This window comes from Arvicola amphibius, chromosome 11 (assembly GCF_903992535.2).
Source record: "Arvicola amphibius chromosome 11, mArvAmp1.2, whole genome shotgun sequence".
NCBI classification, from domain to species: Eukaryota; Metazoa; Chordata; class Mammalia; order Rodentia; family Cricetidae; genus Arvicola; species Arvicola amphibius.
This window is the reverse complement of record NC_052057.2, coordinates 108,474,219-108,493,147: the sequence shown is the minus strand read 5'-3', so window position 1 is coordinate 108,493,147 and position 18,929 is coordinate 108,474,219. Positions and strand designations below refer to the sequence as shown.

The 18,929-nt window shown below is 41.6% G+C and overlaps 1 protein-coding gene across 1 annotated transcript in view; it reads left to right on the top strand.

The window, feature by feature from the left end:
• Window positions 1-18,929, top strand: part of Svep1 (sushi, von Willebrand factor type A, EGF and pentraxin domain containing 1) — a 157,227-nt gene that overhangs the window by 56,644 nt on the left and 81,654 nt on the right. The window contains exons 6-11 of the mRNA XM_038347564.1: window positions 4,460-4,639; window positions 7,231-7,425; window positions 9,455-9,573; window positions 16,063-16,192; window positions 17,941-18,048; window positions 18,772-18,903. Coding sequence (XP_038203492.1) covers window positions 4,460-4,639; window positions 7,231-7,425; window positions 9,455-9,573; window positions 16,063-16,192; window positions 17,941-18,048; window positions 18,772-18,903 — 864 coding nt within the window. The remainder of the gene's footprint in view (window positions 1-4,459; window positions 4,640-7,230; window positions 7,426-9,454; window positions 9,574-16,062; window positions 16,193-17,940; window positions 18,049-18,771; window positions 18,904-18,929) is intronic.

Here is an 18,929-nt window from a genome sequence, read left to right as displayed (position 1 = left end):
TACAATAAAGCATACTCAAAAGCCAGATTAATAAACTGGAAAATATAACCTTGAAAGTAGAGGATAATTTCAGAGATAACAGAATTCTGAAAATGCGTAAATTGACAGAAGAGCAGACGCTACTAGTGTTCTCTGGTTAGGAAGTCAGAGAGTGGATGGGGCTGAGGAGTAGTGGCAGCAGAAGATCAAAGGACATACCCCCAAGTTGAGATCTTAAAAACAAATATGCACAACCAAAACCTTCGAATCTAGTTTAAAATCAGTTAGTGAATGCCAGAAAAGAATATTAAAAACAGATCGATGTCTGGAAATAATCTTAGTGACATTTTTGAATGCCCCAGAAAAACACAAAACAGCATTGGCTTCCTAATTACAAATATTATTACCTCCAAGAGGCTCCGACCAGCCCGAGGCTCTTTAGTGGGCATTCAAAATGTTTGGAGATGTAGCACTCCAAGAGAAAGGACTCAGAATACGGATTTCCAGTATCAAGCCACTGGTGATGTGTGAAGGCAAAGGAAGGCCGTTTTCCGTCAAGCAGTAAAGCCCACACATCCTCACTAAAATAATTGTTCTGACCACATCTGAAATATTTTCCTTGAGGCCACCAGTTACTGGCAGTTCCCAGGTCTCCGTGAAATGTCTATTTTTTTTCCTCCAAATGGTGGACAGTGAAGAAGGCGGATATTTTAACTTTCTCCACATGGCTTCTCAAAAGGGAAAATCAGAGTGGACAGCCCACCACCCCTTCAGAGAAAAGTCCTAACCTTGCCTCCCTGCATCCCATAATCTAAACCCAAACCTTCTGCCCTACACTAATGGCTGTAGAAGTCCATGGTGCCTGTCAGAAGGCTGTTCCTTTGTAAGCCTTGTATGATGCCTTTGATCTTCATCTGCATAAGCGCTTGTGTCTTGTCAACCTCTTTAGTCTGATAGGTGTGGCCCTGGGGTGTTCACTGCATTCTTCCCTCATTCTAGCCCTTTGGTGGTGTCAGGTTTACTCAGGGACGCATGCATGTTATTTGGTTAGAAACTCGTGTTGGAGATCCAGCCCTACACAATTTGGAAGGAAACTGAAAATATAAAGTCCAGAAGATAAGTTAGAGTATCAGCGACTTCGTCACGACTCGATCTTTGCATCTTTACACATCTTTACTTGATTAAATAAATGCAGCATAAACAAATGTAACACACCTTTACACAGTTAAAGTAATATTCCGGGACATAAACAAACGTAACACACCTTTACACAGTTAACGTAATGTTCTGGGACGTTAAACAAATATAACACATCATTGCCCGGTAAAATAATATTCCACAACCATGGATTGTCCTAAAATTCCTGCAGCTTCACCACCAAAGTCACTATTTACCTCACCTTTAAGTAGAGTTTCCATGAATGAAGATTGGGTCCTTTCTTTACCATATTATCAACGCCTTATGGATTTACTTGAGATCCAATACAACAAAACATATACTATATGTCATCAACTCTAAAATGTGTTTTTTCTTATTTATTATCTGTAAAATTGGAGCACACCTTAGAGCCAGCAGCAGTTAACAGCCTTATGGGCATGAGTGTGGCTTTAATAGAAGCTCATAAGCAATGTTATATCTGGGGCTCTGAGATGCTTCCACTGGCCAAGGCTGGCTTCTGTTTCTGGGGGAGGGTAGTATAGAGAAGTAGCTTACAGATAGAGCTTAAAGAACAGAGGATAATTTTAACTATATCATTGTTTTTATAAAAATATAAGATTGAGTCAGGAAAGAGCAATTAGCAGAAATTGTCTTTTACATGTTTTATGCAACACTGTCAATATTATGTAATGTTGAATGATGATTGACAGGCTTCATTCTTCTCTTAGTGGAACACTTGTTCCCCTTCATAAAGCACTTAGACTCATTTCTAATTTTCATTGAATTATATGTCATTCTCAGTCACTAAGGGAATCTTAGATGATGCTTCACTAAAAACTAGCTAAAACCCAGTAGTACCGTAAATGAACTCCGGGGATACTAGTGTTTCTCCTGAGAAACCATTTCAATGGCAAGATGCCTGCATTTTACATCAGATTTTCTCTATTTCCAGTAAAGACAGAATCAAAGTTTGGAGATCGACAAGAAGCATATATCTGAAAAAAATCCAGTTCATGTTCAAATGAAACCCACAGCCCGTTTGTAGGCCTGTCATTGTCTATGTCGTAGATTGTTCGCTTTTACAAGACTGGGTTCCTGCGTTTCTTTTTCAATTTTAGTCATGTTTTCTAAATGATTAGTTGCTATATAATCTATCCATAGTATTGTGTATATTATGGTGTAGAATAATTCAATTCATGTATACAGTGTGACAGGATCAAATTAGGGTAAGTTGCTGTTTTCTTCATCAACCATATATGAGTTTCTTTGAAACAAATATAAATTGAGGAACAAAAAAAAATTATAAGTTGAATCTAGTAGTTAAATGTGTACCTATGAAAACTGGTGATAAATACTCACTCTTGAAAGAAGAATATAGAATGCTTAAGAAATGAAAAGGACTGACGGTGTTTGCTTTGTTTTCCCTATGGAGTAATGACAGTTTATTAAAACCCTCATTTGAGAAGCAGCACAGTTTGTACCTGTCACCCCAAATCTAATGTGCTGTGTGGCCTCCACAGATGTCACAACTGCATTTCAGCTTAGCTTGGGAAAGCCCTGACTTGTTTTCTGAGATTTTTTTTTAACTGACGCTAAAAGCAATTGCCTGATATGATTATCCATTTTATGTATCTCAGTCAGAGGAATTTATTGCCCTTACCTTCTAAGACAGTTGACATGACCCGGTACATGATGGACTCCTTCAATAACAGTCCCCCAGGGCAGGCAAACATTTTGATAAATATTTAATTAATAGTTGACTTCAGCCCAACTTGTCCCAAGGATAGCAAAGGACACAGTTTCATATTTCCCCTCTCATTCTGTTCTCGAATTTTCCCTATGGAGTAATAAATCTGAAATTTATATTTAATTCACTTAATACTTATGCTCTGCCAACTGATGTAATTTGAATGTGTTCCCACAGAATAAAGTCTGCCAGTAACTCCAGTAGAATACACACTTGAATATTTTGCATGAGCTTTTCTTCCTATTCTTTTAAAGTTTTCAAAATAAACAAGTACAGATTCTTGCGATAAAAAACTTGTTCATACATAAAAGTACACTCAGAGCCCTCACAATATTCTTGCTTTCCAAACCTTGCGCTGAAAATTCTTTAGTGATCGCTGTATAATCCTCTGGCCTTCAGTGTTGCGCACAGTACTGTCTCTAGACCCTGAACTTAGCTCTTTTGTAGGGTATTTTTGCTTGTTTCTTACTCAGTATCTTTCCCTGGAGAATTAATAAAGGGAACAAATTGGTACTGCATAGAAAGAATTTGACTCGTGTATAGCTCCCGGTACCAAAATCCTTATTACCAATACCTCGAGGTTTTAGGTTTTCCTGTGGTCTAAAGGAAGATAGCATAGATAATTCCAAGCTGGTGGAAGAACCCCACTGTCACCAGAGACTAGGGATTCCTTCGTGTTTCTACACCATCCTCTAATGCATGGTACTTCTCCTGCTGGCTGGTATAGTCTCTCACATACCTTTATTTGGGAAGAAAAGAAGACAAAGAGAAGGCAAAAAAAAAAAAAAACCCATTCCATTGGTTGGAAAGTCTCATCCAAATTCAGCTGTATCTCATTGGCTCTCACTAAGAGCAGTGAAGTTGGGCAACTATGATGGGCACATTATGATGCTGTGTTTTTCTGGGAAGAGTGGCTACTGGGTGGGTGTGGTTTTCAATGACAATGGCCCTCATAGGCTCGGAGGGACTGGCACTATTGTTGGAGAAGGTACGGCCTTGCTGGAGGAAGTATGTCATCGGAGGAGGGCCTTGAGGTTTCAAATGATCAAGCCAGACCCAGCGTCACTCTCTTCCTGCTGCCTGCCAATCCAGATGCAGAACTCTCAGCTTCTTCTTCAGCACCGTGTCTGCCTGCATGCCACCATGCTTCCTGCCATGATGATAATGTTCTAAACCTCTGAACCTGTAAGACAGCCCCAGTGTTTTTCTTTATAAGAGTCGCCATGGTCATGCTGTCTCTTCCCAGCAATAAAATCCAAATTGAGTCAACGGGCATCTCACAGGCTCTGGCACAGAAACTATCTTTGTTGTTACATAGCTGTCTTCATCTAATCAGAGATAGACTCCTCACACAGTTAAATTCCCCACCCGCGGGCTACCAACTACATTTGTAATGGTGCAAATAAAATGTAGGTTTGTAAGGACTCTGTATTTAAAAAAAAATTTGAGGGTATTTTATCTCCTGACACCTTGAGAACAGGTAATAGTCATGTTATTATACAAAGCCATTATTAAAGTAACAGTTTCCACTTCTCTCTGTATTTAGTAAAATGTAATTGTTGACATTTTCTATAGTGAGAACATGCCCCCATCTCCGCCAGCCCAAACATGGCCACATCAGCTGCTCCACTGTGGAAATGTCCTACAACACCCTATGTTTGGTCACCTGTAATGAAGGATACAGATTAGAAGGAAGTGCTAAGCTCACCTGTCAAGGAAACGCCCAGTGGGATGGTGCAGAACCACGGTGTGTGGGTAAGTGGCCGGAAGGTGTGAGGTCTGAGCAGTTCTTTTGTTCAGGATTCTGCGAGGAACTGAAACAGGCCACATCTCCTGATACATATGAATAAATATGTGCATGTGCGGATCTGTGGTGCTGTAGATGCTTTGTCAAATACATTGTTAAGTCACTCCAGTCCTTCTAGCAGGAATCCTGAAGGACCATCCCATCTTTTGGAAAGTTTAGCAGTCACTTGTCTGTGGGTCCTGCATTTCCATTTCATACAGCATACCATCAAGCAGTCCAGGCAACAACAGTTTCTTACCCAGATGGCTAGCCTTGTCACACTGAAGGCAAATTCCATGACAAGTTTCTTCAATGTCCATCAACCTCTCTGAAGTAATTGGTGCTGCCACCATTGAGAAAAGTCTAAGTTCTTAAAACATTTTAAATGCCATATTCAGGTCTTTGAAGTGTTGAAGAATATTTAACTGAAATATATCTCTGCATATCTAGGAAACCTAACTAACACAACTACAAGTTTGACTATTATAAATTACTATCTATTAATCTGTAATTTTTAATTATATATTACATTTTTAAATGAGCTGCACAAACACAATACCTCAAATAAGAGTAGAAATATAGATATTAGAAAATGTCCTTAAATTTGTATCAATAAATTAAAGTCCAGACCAATGTATTCACTTCTATATCATATCCCCCCTTTAAATGAAAACAAACATTTATAAACAATCATTTTGGAATTTGGACATAGTTTTCTCCAAACTACATCCTGATGTTTGTTGGGCAAAGTATTTTTAGGGTTCATGGAGACCTTTCAGGGAGTCTTGTTCCATCAAATTACATTAGCCTGGAAAAAATCCACAGGTTCTCATCTTCTTTGGAAACAAAAGCAGAACCTCTTTTTCAAGTAACATATCCTTAGACTCAAATTTTGAAGTCAACGTACCTTTATGTTGGTTTAACTTAGCAACCCCCAGAATCAAATGTCTCTCTGCAGTCAAAAAATTTAAAGAAAACATAATAATACACATAATCAAGACTCTCTGTGTATATTCCATCTTTACATGGCTTATTTTTCTTTACTCCTTTAATCAATGACTGTCTGTATTCTTTTATATTACTTTTACTGTCTCTTTAAAGACTTTGTTTTATTTTCTAAAACTATTATTTCTCTCTCTCTGTCTCTCTCTCTCTCTCTCTCTCTATCTCTATCTCTCTCTCAAGCCTACATACATTTTTTTAAACACACCATGTCTCGTTCAGAGGTCTTTTATTGTCTATATCTGTCTGTATTGCATATCTGTAATCATTTTCTGACCAGGAGTGCTCTTTTTTTTAATGTTAAGCAGGCATGAGTAGGACCAACTCCGTGGTCCTGCCTGTTTGTTCCAGCCAGTCCGACATAGCTGAGATACGTTCACCACCTCTGTGAGCCATGCTTACTGCGCCAGCTCCAGGGACATAGAGGGTCTCTGTGGCCAGTAAGCAACTAGCAGCACACTGTTCACAAACCCCATTTAAGTGCAGGACCTCCCAAAGGAGCCAGAGTACATTCTGCCAGCACAAACCAGCAAGCTGTTTTTTAAGGAAGCCTCACAGTTTTTGCTGCTTATGCTGAGTCAGGAAGCCTTCTCTTTAATAAGTAGCACCTCTGCTCACTGTCAGCAAACAAAGCCTATCTAAAAATAATGTAACTACCATGAAGCTGTGCTTCACTCTGTTCTTTTGTGTCTAGAATTCCTTCCCAAAGTCTCTCAGTTTTTATGTGGATGTAGTTGCCCCACACTGGTGCCATTTTATAAGCAGTAAGTGCTCATTTGTTTCCTCGCTACCCAGACCTGAATAATCACACAGAAACTATATTAGTTACAACACTGTTTGGTCTATTAGCTCAGGCTCCTTATTAACTAATTCTTACATCTTAAATTAGCCCATTTCTATTCATATCGCCACAAGGCTGTGGCCTACTAGTAAGATTCCGGATCATCTGTCTCCTTTAGCAGCTACATGGTGTCTCTTTGACTCAGTCTACTCTATTTATCTCTGTTCAGATTTCCTGCCTGGCTTTACTCTGCTAAGCCATTGGCCGAAGCAACTTTTATTCATCAACACATAAGAGCAATACATATAAAGAGACTTTCAAAGTTTTGATATGATGGTGAAATAACAAAAGATAGTCTAGGGATATAGCTCGGTTGGTAGGATGCTTGCCTACCCTGTAGGAAACCTGGGGTTTGATCCCACATAAAACCAGGAGCTGCAGTCCATGCCTTCAATCCCAATGCTCAGGAGGTGGAGAGAGGAAGGTGAGAAGTTCAAGGCCATTCTTGGCTGCCTGGCAAATTTGAGGCCAACCCAAACTACATGAGGCCCTGTCTCATAAAGACAACAAAACACAAAAAAAAAATTAAAGAAGTAACCAAAGAGATAGTTCCACACTTTTTGTAATACGCTGTACACGCAATGTCACACGCTATCATTTAGGGGTGGGGCGTGTCAATCTCAGGTAGCACAGTTACACTTGGGGGTGAGGTAAAGCAACTCCATTGTTTTTATTTTGTGGGCATGTCTATGATGTGCTGTCATTTCTCTGCAACAGAACGCCACTGCGCTACCTTCCAGAAGCCCAAGGGCGTCCTCATATCTCCACCTAACTGCGGCAAGCAGCCGGCCAAGCCTGGGTTGATCTGCCAGCTGAGCTGCCGCCCGGGATACGTTTTGTCTGGGGCCAGAGAGGTGAGCTGTGCCACATCTGGGAAGTGGAGTGCCAAGGTTCAGACAGCTGTGTGCAAAGGTAGGTGCCAGCGTGGGGCAGGAGAAAAACCAGATTCCTACATAATGGCATATGAGTGTCGAGTAGGGCTGCCCCTCTGCGGATTTTACCGCAAATCCATGGTAAAATGGCAGGTAAAAACCACGTATGAACTAGGAAGGCTTCTGGTTCCAAAGAGTGAATTTATGAAAATCCAGCTGGGAGAAAATGACGGAAGAAACAGGAAAATGAAGATGATGCTAGGGCTGGAATCAACTGAGGGTTCCCTTCGGGAGATGGCGATCTGTGAAGAACCTCTGATGCCCGGAAAGCAGACCGGACTGTGTGGGCTCAAAGGAATGGGCCACAAGCACTTTGAAGCCTGCATCTTGCTACATTATTGTTTATTTCACAGCAAGAGCAACCCAGGGTATAAACAGTGTTAAAAACAAGAAAGAGTCCTGAGAAGTAAAACACAGTATAGTTATAGAGTCCTACAAAATAAAAATGTGTGTGTGTGTGTGTGTGTGTGTGTGTGTGTGTGAGCGTGCACGCACGCACTCCAGGAGATGAGGGGAAAGTATAAAAATAACTACTGGAGTGGATATTGTTGAAATATCACTAATTTGAAGTATCAAACTGAGAATCCCTTTGGAATAAACAAGTACTAAACAAGAAACTTGAATACCTCAACTAATCAACCCAAAGGAGACTGAAGTTCAAAGTTATGAATGAGATCAAGGAGCACAATGCTGCATCATGAAGAGAACCAGAAACTGAGCGGGAATGGGCTGAGTTTCCTTTCTGTCCTTCCTACTATAGAAAAGCCTCCCTGAAAGATCTGGGTCTTTAACCCCCAAAGCCCCTGAGCATTGGGGCTGACAAACTTCCTCTAAGGAAAAAGTCTAAGTTACAGAGTCCGTGAGGCAAAGAGAAACTGTACCAGAGCTGAGTCTGATTCACATTACAGAAAGAAAAGTAACCGTGCCTCAGGAGATGGGGGTAAAAGTAAATAAAAAAACAAATTTCAAATCCAGTCAAACTGTTACTTAACTAGAAGTGAAAACTGCAATGCCATTCTTTTCTCAGATTATCAGTATGCTCTGTGCATCTTCATAGGAGAAACAAAAATTGAATAAATTCCAGAGAGGCAGCGAACGGAGACACGGTATAGGCAATTCAGATATATCCGTCTGGGAAACTCAACATCGTTTAGAAATAAAAGATGTATTCTAACCCATAACAAGAAGTTGATTTCAATTCCATCTGTACAGTGCTAGCAGGCTTAATTCAGCTCTTGTACTGTGTAAAGCCTTTCCACTGTCAAAAGTATCATTAGCTCTAATTTGCTTGTTTGTTTGATAGTACCTTCTGGGACTGCTAATTAATTCTGATTGATGGCCTTATTTTCGAGTGTACTTTCTGCCCCCGTCAGCTTTCTTTTTTTTCCATTTATTTCTCTGTTCCATTCAAAAGACAAAACATTGACCAAGTTCCTCCTGTATGCCAGGCACTGAATAAATCAGCGGGGAGAGAAATACTCTTTTCCTTCAAGTAAATGGGCGAGAAACTTCTGTTTCGCCTTGGCTTGCTGAGTTTTCTGGTTGGGAAGAACAGAGGCTATGAGGGCTCAGGGAGTGAGCATGCCAGGTGGTTGGGAAGAGTCAGGGGCAGCTTTTGCGCTTAGGATAAAAGAACCTGCAGCTGCTCTTGGCCAGGGTTGGGGGAGGATACGGTTGTACATTAAGGCAGGCAAACACAAAGAGAAGAACCAAGGCAAAGGACCAAGTACAGGGCAGACTACAGAGTTCCACGGGCTAACAGCAATCCCATGTGGAGCATGAGTTCCCAACAGTGGACTATGAATGTAGGCAGGGCCAGTTCAGGAAGGGGCTCCTAAGCCACATAAGATAACTATACAAATTAGTTGTATAGTCCTAATCAACTGGTAATTATCATATTAAAAATTATAAAGTATTAATATAACCTGTTTGACCACCTTTTAAAAATAATTTAGAAGAACATGTCAGGGTGTGGTGTTTAATTGATGTGTGTTTTTTGGGGGAATCAGATGTGGAGGCTCCACAGATCATCTGTCCAAAAAACATCGAGACTAAGACTGGGGAACAGCAAGACTCTGCCAACATCACCTGGCAAATCCCAACAGCTAAAGACAACTCTGGTGAAAAGGTAAGGTTGGCTTACACATCCGCGTCCCTTCTGAATGGACTCTAAGGAAACCACACGTGCACACAGCACAGACAATTACCGTTCCCTATGACATATAGTCCTGTCTCTCCAGTGCACGCTAAATTCTAGTGCCTCGTCTGAGAGAACAAACAGCGTTGTCTTTAAATAAAAAATATCAGATAAAAATTGAACAGAAAATTTTCACTCTCTGAGTTTGTCATATTGTTCTTTCCATTAAGACCCATAATTGATGATTCTTTGCTCTGTAGGTAGTTCTGAAAAATCTAAGAAACGAAAGCTGATGAATCCACCTGGATTCCTAGTCATGGACACATCTTTTCAATGATGGATGGCATATTGACCAAGCTGAAGGGCGGACTGCCAGCGTTTCTTACTGAGTGTTCCTAAATCCAACCTTCGTCAGTATTTTAACCTTATATGTACTCTCGCTGGCTACCAGTGATCAACCACCAGCTGCTAGGGAAGAGCTTCATTTAGGAATTAGGAATGCCGTCTCCTGTTACAGCTGAGCTGTGTCCAGAAGTAGGCAGATAATGTTAAACAGTATTTTGCTTTCACAGCTGCGTGTGAATATATATGCAAACCCTTCCAGGCAGGAAATATTGGGGATGGGAAGCAAGACAATAATAATTGTCCTGATAATCGTATTGAATATATTTACATTCAAAGCAGCTTTTAAAATTCCGACCTCTGGGACTAAACGTAAGGAGGTGTCCTTGGGTACTAAGTGACTACTTTCTAATAAACATGCAATTATGCACCATCCTCACCAATACCAGGCAGAAAGGGGTGCATTTTAGGATTTGATGAGATATTGCAGGTAAGTGTAGCACCTGTATGTCTACAGATGGAGAAACTATGTTTCAGTCTCTGAGAAAAGTCAGCCCAGCCAGGATCAACAGGAAGCATCTCTTCATTTCCCCTGTTAGCTTTTCAGCAGGGTCTCAGAGGCTGTACCAATACATCATTGTCTTTCATTCCCTGTTGCCAGGAGAGTCAGGATGGCTTCAGTGATACCTCGGTTTTTCTCAATAGCTTCACGTGTTCTTATAATCAAAGCATGCAGTTGAGTGCAAATTACTTCCAGTGCCTGACTCTTGACTCCCAACCCAGTCATTGTCACCTTGTCAGATAGTTCATCTCCTACAACAAAAGCTAGCTGGAAGAATGTGCAGAATTTCCTGGGATAGCCACATCCAGGAATGTGTGGTCCTTTTAGGAAAGCTCTGTATGTCGGGGAGAGCCGATCCAGGGAAGCAGGATATTGCACAAAAGCAGTACCTGTCATGGTTCATAGGATCCTGTGCTGCCCAGAGGCATGGAAGACCAGAAATCCTGCCTAGGAATCTGTGGCTTGTTAGCTTAATGCCTGATGTTCAGAAATTCAGACATTACATCAAAGAAGAGCGTCCTGCCGCTAAAGGAGGCTCTCAGTAGTAAGATGGCCCTGTGGACATTCGGTCTCAACATCACTGTCATTCTGTCTGGTGACACCGAAATGAAGGGATTACATTTAGCCCGTCTGGATGAATCAGGATAATCTTCTCATTGTATGATTTTTTTTTTTTTTTTTTTGGTTTTTCGAGACAGGGTTTCTCTGTAGCTTTTTGGAGCCTGTCCTGGAACTAGCTCTTGTAGACCAGGCTGGTCTCGAACTCACAGAGATTCGCCTGCCTCTGCCTCCCGAGTGCTGGGATTAAAGGCGTGCGCCACCGCCGCCCGGCTTTCATTGTATGATTCTTAATTCAATCATATCTTCTAAATGCCCTTTGCCGTGTAAAGTAGCATTCACTAGTTCTGGAGGGGACATGGATATCTTCCAGGGACTGTTATGGAGAATAGCTCAAATGTGCCTATGAGACAGGAAATAGAAATAGAAGGGTCCATTTTTGGAAGGAGAAGTTGGGTATACAAGGAAAAGCTATCATGTGTGGCTCATGGTCAGACAATGGTCAGACTCAAAGCACAGTTGGCGAGGTCTGCCAGAGAGAAAGAGATTCTGCAAGTTTGAGGAGAGAGAGGAAGAGAGCGCCCATCAGAGAAATACAGCAGGATTATTGGACAGTGTTCAGGGTCGATCTGAGATCAGTGATCACTCACTCTAGCAAGATTAATCTACAAGGTCATGTTAATATCTTCAGAACCAGTAGGATATTTTAGAACAGACGTAAGGGAGCAGATGAGGTGGCTTGTTTGCAGTAATATAGAATAGCAACAAGAGACAGAGGCAAGGCAGTTCCAGAACTTACAGTATCAATGCACAACAAGACACAAACTCAAAGCGGGTAAAAGAAGGAAGGAATAAGCGAGGCTTCTGTGAGGACCATTCCTCAGGACAGTCTTAAAAGGGGGTTATTGGTGGGAAAATAGAATGCTAAGTTACAGATACACTGCAGTCAAAACTATAACTGTGTGACTCAACTTGAACAAACTCAACTGGGACAGATACCAATAGGAAATAACTATCTTTCCGTGTCACACACAGGCTTGGTGGCTTGGTTACTTTGAGCTAGAAAAATAACTTCTTCCTGTAGTTAAAATCCACTCTCAAGGATTAAAAAGAAGAATCTCGCTGTCTAAATAAAAATTTGAATCTTATATGCACTTCAAAGCTTTTTCCTGCTAAAACTTGCCCAGAGCTGACCCAGGGAATTGGAAAGTTGGCTCTGTGAATGCTCTTTTATTTATTCTATGCCACCACCCCTGCCTGGGCTTCCCTAGAGCCAGAGTTGGTATAACTGACAGAATCATGGCCATGCCAAAAATGTCATTGTCCTCCAGACCCAGTGAATGCTTCATTACATGGCAAAGGGATTCTACAGGCATGGTTAGACAATAGATTTCGAGTTAGGAAGACTACCTCTTACTGGCTAAATGAGCCCTGCTTGATTACCACATCCCTTAAGAAAGGAGCACCAGTCCCAGCTCTAGCTAGAAAGAAATGTTCTGGGGGTGGGGGGGAGGAGCTAGAAGATGCGGCATGAGAAGGGCTGCGTCAGCATCCCTGGGCTTTAGAAGCTGGAGGGAGGGTCCATTCTGGAAGTCCATTCTTGGAGCCTCTGTGCTAGAAAAGCAGAGAACCAGATTCAGCTCTACTGAGTTGACTGAAGAGTGATCTTGAGACAGGTTCACTTTTTCCATTTAATTAATGCTGTTATAATTGCAATATCACTGAGATACTCAGAGAAGTGAGCATGCAGCTACTGCCTTTCATCCCTCCCGTACACAGAATCTGCTGGAGACCTTGCAGGGTGCCCTCCCTCTGCCTCACACAGTTCCTGGACATACACTGTGCTCTGGCAGAATGTTGTCTGCCCGCTCCTTCCATTCCTGTGTTATGGTGCGCAAGTTCTTAATGCCGGAAGGATCTAAGGTGGGATAAAGGCAGAATGGCTCAATCAGTTGTTCTCTTCCCCTTAGCCTGCGTGACTTCACCTTGCCAAGGCTAGCTCGTGATTGGCATCTGTATTAGCATCTTTACCTGTTGCTGATAAAACACCAGGACCAAAAGCAAGCTTATGTGGGGCTTATAATGCCAGAGGGATAAGAATCCATTATGGTTGGGAGGCGTGGCAGCACGCTACAGGCATGGTGGAAGCTGATTGGTCACATCCTCAAACACACCAACAAAGCAGAGCGTGACTCGGAAGTAGGGTGAGGCTGTGAACTCTCAGAGTCCACCCCCAGCGATGTACTTCCTCCAGAAAGTCTACACCACCTTCCCAAACTTGGGATCAAGTGTTCGAATACCTGAGCTTCTGGAAACATTTCTCTTTGAACCACCACTGTGTCCTTCCTCCCTCGCCACCCACATTGCTGGGCCAATCCTCCTGCCTGCATCATTCACCTGAGGAGGAGCAGGCACCTGTCTACATTCATGTCTGTCCCTAAACTCCAAGAGATGGAGGCCAATCTCACTGCAGTAAAGAGACTACGTGGGTTTCCGGGGCCCAGCAAGCTTCCATCTGTCGGTGGAGGGCAGAAGCCCACACAGCTCAGCCTGCACTATGGGTGTTCTGCGGGATTGTCTGAAGCAGCCACTCCATTTGAGGCAGACACTCTCCCTATGGATAAAATAGAAGCTTCCAGAACTCTACCACAGTGAGCACCCCTGTTTCCACAGAATCTCTCAGCTCCGGTGTGTTGATGGGAGTGCGGGCCACGGACCTATTAGGCAGCTTGAGTATCAGCTCCTGCCAGCTTGTCTGTCCAAAGGGGCTCTTGTAGAACATGGCACTATTTGGCCTCTATAATCCTCTATTCTGGGACTTTAGTTACAATCACATACAGAAAAATATACAATCTTTTAAATAACCTTCTTAAAATATGTAGAAACCCATAATTATTTAGTTCTCAATAGGGAAGAAGTGTAAAATTACTGGTTGAATCTCTCCCAGGCAAAATAATCAAATTTATTATTTGATCTTTTTAGCCATTTTAGGTTTTTGTTGGTTATAATGTGCAATTCTTATTCCAATTCATTATTGGTTGATTATTAGTTATTCACATTATGTATACTCCCTTCCCAAAATTATAACTTTTCATCTTTGTTTCATAGCCACAGTTATGAGCCCCTTTAAGAGAAAGCCCACAGTGGTGAGGTTGTGGGGTTTGCAGCCAGTCCCTTAATAGCCGGGGACCAGGACTTTCCTTATTTGTGATGGTTTAAGATTCATCTTTTGTTTGGTGTGTTTAAAATTCTTTCCTTCAGGAGAGAGAGAGAGAGAGAGAGAGAGAGAGAGAGAGAGAGAGAGAGAGAGAGAGAGCAGTAAGCTTATAGAACTTCCACATGTCCAAGAGCTCTCTTATTCCAGGCTAGCGATTAACAATAAAGAGAATTCGGTAGGAGATGATATGGTGATATACCCCCACTGAGTCTTGTGGAAGTTTCACTGTGCACGGAATTGTCTAAGAGTTTCTTAGATCCTGGTGGCCCTTTATTGACTTTTCCTCACACATCAAGAGTGCTTTCTGTACTCTCTGCAGCCATACCTTCAGTTTCTTCCGCTCAGTTTTCTTCTGTATTTTTAGAGTATTTCCCTCCTCTTCTCATTCTACTTGCATTTCCAAGGATGTCCTGATGTTTCCTGGGAAGATGTGAATATTAACATTTATTTACCCCCCAAATAGGGCACTGAGGAGAGACCAAAGGAGCAATGCTACCTGTCTAGCTTGGTAAATGAGTTTACTGTTTTAGTGGCCCGCAGGCAGCTGTGTAACCAGAAAGCCTGCCCCAGCCTGACTGACCGCTCACAAAATCTGCCTTCCTAGAGGTCACGGCCCAGTCTGCAGTTGTCTCCATTGGAGTATTTTCTCCCCAGCAATTGCTGTTTTCCTTTGTGACCTACTGGGTTTCATCAGCTCCCCTGACCCACCTGTGGGTCTGGGTGTTGAAAGATCCTCTGGAGCATGGCCAGCTCACCAGTGACTACAGCACCAAAGACAATGGTTTCCTGTCCACTGGCAGCCGTCTGCTGACATTCACTCCCATGGGAGGGGCCATTCCTGTGAGCCTCTCCCACACCTGTGACTGAATGCTGAATATCTGAGTCTCTTAATTGTTAAAAATAAAATGGTACCATCAAATTCATACAGATGCTTACCAAATCACGTCATAAAGTGCTCTCTGAGCTTATCTGAAATATTTTTTTACAAAATCTAATGAAAAAAATTATTAAATACCCTAAAATAAAAACATAACTAAACCAAGGGCCTGCACCAGCCTTCTAACTTAGCACAGCTGAAGATATTTAACATAAACCTGAGAACTCTGACACCAACACCACATCCCAGACAATGAGAATGCAAGTTATTACCATTCTTTAGGAAAGAAATTTTATTTATTTATTTATTTTTTGGTTTTTCGAGACAGGGTTTCTCTGCAGCTTTAGAGCCTGTCCTGTAGCTAGCTCTTGTAGACCACGCTGGTCTTGAACTCACAGAGATCTGCCTGCCTCTGCCTCCCCAGTGCTGGGATTAAAGACGTGCGCCACCACCACCCGGCTTAGGAAAGAAATTTTAATACAGTGTTGATCATCTGAGGTCAGGTCTATGCCTGAAGAGATATATCATAAAGAAATAGCAAACATATGTTTAAATGGGTATATAAAACTGTTTGCAAGAGCAAAATTTGGAAGCCAAATTAAAAGTTCTTCAGCATATCTTTCTGGAAGAAATCATATTTTGTACAGAACATGAGAGGGCATTTAAAAGTCATCTTAAGTTCTGGAGACCACTCAAGAGTATAAAAGTAGTCAACTGTATTATGCTTAAATCATATGGAGCAATATGTATCTACCTGTATGAACTGTGGAAGCAGTAGTCTAGAAACTACACCCCAAGGAAGTGACTCCTCCCTCCTTTCCCCTCTATGAAATACTGTATCGTCTCATTCCTTTGCTGATAGCATATAAATCAAGAGAGGATAATTGCACTGCTGACCTTGTCAAATATTTATGTCCCCATCAGGTGCCGGTCCATGTCCACCCAGCCTTTACCCCACCCTACCTCTTCCCAATTGGAGAAGTGGCCATCACCTACACCGCAACCGACTCATCCGGTAACCAAGCCAGCTGCACGTTCCACGTCAAGGTTGTTGGTAAGTCTTCTCCAATCATGTGGAAAATCATGGTTTACAAAAACAATCTGCTTGTAGTCATCAGTGTCCTCTGCCCGGTCTTTCCTCCTGGAATTGAAACCCTTCAGGTCCCCTTCTCACTGAAGCCCTGTGTATCCTGTAACTGTCACCGTGTCTACTTCTTGCCAGGTGAGCATTTTGGAAAGTTCCAGATGGCTGCTTTTTCTCTCTTCTTACTTGCCATTTATTCCCGTCATTCAAGCCTAGACTCTGTCCCCTTTATGCCTTAGGATTGTATTATTGCCATAGACATCAACAATCTCTTCTACCATTCCTGTGATCCCCTTCTAGACCTATGTTTGAATGTTGAACATCTGAGATTCATTATTTTTTAAGTACCATCAAATACATACAAATGTTTATGAAATCACTTCATAAAGGGCTCTCTAAGCTTATTTGAAATTTTTTTAAAAAATCTAATGGAAAACAAATACATTTCACTATGTAAGTACTTTTACTCAGGGGTCATTTAACTTTTCAACCTAACAACAAATATCAAACTTGAAAAAATACTTTAAACTTGTCAAAGGTTATGATGTTTATTATCTAACATGCTGTTATACAACATATTTTTCTGAAAGAAATTATACTTTGTACAGAACATGATGGTGGCACTTAAAAGTGATCCTAAGATCCAAAGATCAAGTGTGCTCGGACCGTGCAATTTTCAGTTCTTATTTTACAAGATCTCTCCTCAGAGTTTATTCTGTTAGTCGCAACTTTCTTGCCAGCATTTTCTCCTCCCCTGGCTTCTCTGCCATCAGTCTTTTCTGGGTACCCCCACCCCCAACACACATACTTGTTTTAACTATTCTTCTTTTTCTCATCTCTAACCCTTTGGTCCTTCTGTACCTACATTTCCATTTTTAAATGTTCATCTAAAAGCAGGTAAGCTTAGATGATCCTGGAATGTTGATTTGTAATTTCTTTGTGGGTAAATGATGACTACTTCCAGACTCCATGGTTAACCATGAGTTGACTTGACTCGGTGTTCTCAAAGAGCACTGACCTGCCAGGAGCATTTCTCCCCTTTTTGCTTTATTAAGCTCTTTGCTTTGAGTGCCTGCTAGGGGCCAGGTGTTGTGCTGTCCAGTGGAGACTTGAGTGAACAAAAGGGACTCTATTGCTGGTTTAGGATTAGCAATCTAAACCTCTAAGCCTACGTTACTATACTCACAAAATGGCAAGTAAGCAAAAAGACAGAAATTGAGCATTTACTTGTAAAATATAGGTTAGAACAGAAATACATGCATTCTCAGGGTTACAGCTCATTTGATTTCAGAATGTGCTTTTATGCACAGACCCAAATGCCTTGGCCTTGGTGCTATAACTACAAGTTATTAACTTAATAACCTCAGGTAAGTTTCTTAAGTTTGTCTGGCCTGTGTCCTCACATAAAAAATTAAAATAGTAATTTGTACTCTCTCCTTCAGACTTCAAAGGTGTATAATTAAGAACACTTTGAACATGTAAAATCTATAACCAGATTGTAATTCCTTCCTGTGCAATTTCTTTACCGTCATATATATTTTATATGTGTATATATACATATATGTGTATATATAATAATTTCACCACATTCAATCAGTACTTTAAAACATGGCTTCCTATCCTACCTCAAAGTCATCTATTCCAACACTTCTGTGATTGTGATTAAAAAAACACACCCTGATCAAAAGCCATTTAATAAAGGATTCCTTGTTCTGCAGACGTGGAACCACCTGTCATAGATTGGTGCCGATCTCCGCCTCCAATCCAGGTCTTAGAGAAGGAGCACTCTGCCAGCTGGGATGAGCCTCAGTTCTCAGACAACTCTGGTGAGGACACACAGACCTTGTCAGCTGGGTAGCGCTGGCCAGGTTTCTCTCTTTAAAACGTCTTCAGATGGCAAAATACATAACAGCTAAGAAGAACGAGAAACGGCACCGAGTGGTGTGTTTTGATACACATACAATTGAACATTAGCATCTTGCTTGGCCGTTGGGCTTTCTCTTTATTCAATACTCGCTGGGCATTTATTAAAACTTTGCTAGGTTTTGAATGTACAGGTTTTAATGGGTTCACTAAATTGAGTCTATGGTGCCCTGGAAAAATAAAAGATGAGTTCCTACTGGCATCCCCAGTCGAATTCTGTGCGTTCACATTCATTCCCAAGCATTAGATGAATAAATTACAACAGGTCATAGGAAGGTCGGGGGAAAACCCAAGCGAATGTCATTGAAATTCATTTTAAAAAGTTTCCCTCAAACAACAAGAAAAGTTGGATCAGTTTCTTAAACTGTCAATATCCTAATGGAGCGAGTCAAAGATACTTCTGTTCATCAAAAGTCCTTAATTTTGTAGGACTTTTGAGTCTATTGTTTCTCTGCTACAGCCTAAGTACCGAATGTCTATTCTGTAGTAGCAGACAAGCCACACTAAGTGGCTTGCTCAGCCAGTTTGCACGAAATGAAAATCTTGAAAGCGCCTCGGATGGAAGGGCAGTGTCAGAACTGTGGAGCCACGCGACTCAGGAATCACACCTTCTCTTCCCTTCCTAGGGGCTGAACTGGTCATCACCAGAAGTCACACCCAAGGAGACCTCTTTCCTCACGGGGAAACTGTTGTGTGGTATACGGCCACTGACCCCTCGGGCAATAACAGAACCTGTGACATCCACATTGTCATAAAAGGTACTCTCTCCAGTCTCCTCCAGACC